This window comes from Apteryx rowi, unplaced genomic scaffold, assembly GCF_003343035.1.
Source record: "Apteryx rowi isolate R43461 unplaced genomic scaffold, aptRow1 scaffold_38, whole genome shotgun sequence".
Lineage (NCBI taxonomy): Eukaryota > Metazoa > Chordata > Aves > Apterygiformes > Apterygidae > Apteryx > Apteryx rowi.
The window spans coordinates 1,759,189-1,760,673 of NW_020450307.1; the positions used below are offsets into that span (position 1 = coordinate 1,759,189).

Sequence of the window (1,485 nt, forward strand, 5' to 3'; positions counted from 1 at the left end):
GGCCGGTGGCACGGCGCGCGCCCCCAACCGCCGGCCGCGCCGGCAGGAGGCGGAGGGGAGAGTCGGCACAGCAGCCCCACCTCGCCCTCGCCCCGCGGAGGCCGCGGCGCCCTCGCCTTGCCCCACCCCGCCCGTCCGATGCCACCCGCCGCTCGAGCCGAGCGGGCAGAGCGCCGGCGCCCATGTACCTGGCTGGGTTGCTCTGCTTGCTCCGAGGAGGCCATCTTCCCAGACCCAGCTAATTCATCCACGCCCAACCGATGGAACGCCCTCACCTCCGTTCCCCCCTCGCCTCACGCGTCCCCACCGCCTCGCACTCGAGACGGAACGAATCAAACTCCGGGGCATAGATGCGCCCTGCTGGGAACGACTCCTGCGATGAGTTTCCGGCCTCTGCAGCCTCCTGGCGGGGCACAGGCTTGGGGGTGGGCCTAGCTCGGGGCAAGTCCGAGAGTATTAAACGCCCCGAGTATGAAAGCGTTCGGGTTGCAGTGCTAACTGACGCCAGGGGCACAGGTCACTGGGGGCCCGGAGGGCATTCCCAGGAGCTGGGCCTGACCCCGCGGGCAGGGTGTCCACAGGGTGGGTCAGTCCTGCCTTTTTGTGAATGGAAAGTGGGTCAATTGAATGGATTTCATGAATAAGGTGAGGGGATCGTCCCTGGGATGAATGATTTAGTACCTGGCCCTCAGTCAGGGCTTTCTCAGCCGGTGGCTTGGTGGAAGAACGGCAAAAGCCATTCCCCTGCCATTTCATTCATTGACAAAACACGCATTGATTTCGGTGGTGCAGCAGCAGCCCTTGGCACATGACTTCATTGTTTTTGTTTATGCACGTAACTATTTATTATTCATTATTATTTTACTGTTATAGCTCCCAGAATTGTGCTGGGTGCTAAGAGGCATGAATAATGGGTCTGATTTTGAAAACATTTGTGCAAGTGACTCACTGTACCCAGGACTAATTGCATGAGGAATGCCTATTTGCTTTTGCCTGTAAGGGCTCCCACCTGAACGGGGCTAGACTGATATATGCCAAGGCAGATTTATTGCATACCTGTATTTTTTCTATTCCTATTATAATTTTACAATCAGTATATTTGCCTGCAAGAGGATGTATTATTTGAGTAAACCTATGTTTTCCATTAYGCATATTTTAATTATTTTAATAATTTAATTGTTTTACCGGTAATTAAAGAGTTGCCAGCACTTAAATACTTTTTTTAGTAAGCTTCCTTTGTAAGTCCTTGAACCTCAAACTTCTGCAATCATGATTCTCTCTAAGGGAAAATGTAACTTTCAGGGCAGCTAAAAGGTTATGGTATGCACAACTCACAACCAGCACGCAAAGACACTTATTATTTAAAAAAATTATCAGCAAGCAAATTCTCTCTGGCGATTTTTATTCTCGGGGGCGCGCTGTCTCCTCGCCGGGCTGGATTTAACCCCCCAAACAGACCCGGCACCGCGCACGGCGCCGGAAGTG

General features: G+C 52.9%; 2 protein-coding genes across 5 annotated transcripts in view; one reads left to right on the forward strand and one right to left on the reverse strand.

Annotated features, from left to right (window-relative positions):
• The window catches only part of PEX14 (peroxisomal biogenesis factor 14), a 103,221-nt gene extending 102,797 nt beyond the window's left edge, over positions 1-424 (reverse strand). For 2 of the 4 annotated variants that reach the window (XR_003254865.1, XR_003254866.1), the window contains exon 1: positions 189-424. Coding sequence is in view for 2 of the 4 variants with exons in the window: in XM_026074063.1 (XP_025929848.1) it covers positions 189-224 (36 nt within the window). In the remaining 2 variants the exon portion in view is untranslated. The remainder of the gene's footprint in view (positions 1-188) is intronic. The other 2 variants (XM_026074063.1, XM_026074064.1) reach the window with 2 other exon arrangements.
• Positions 425-627: 203 nt separating this feature from the next.
• Positions 628-1,485, forward strand: part of DFFA (DNA fragmentation factor subunit alpha) — a 5,327-nt gene continuing 4,469 nt past the window's right edge. The window contains exon 1 of the mRNA XM_026074054.1: positions 628-645. Coding sequence (XP_025929839.1) covers positions 628-645 — 18 coding nt within the window. The remainder of the gene's footprint in view (positions 646-1,485) is intronic.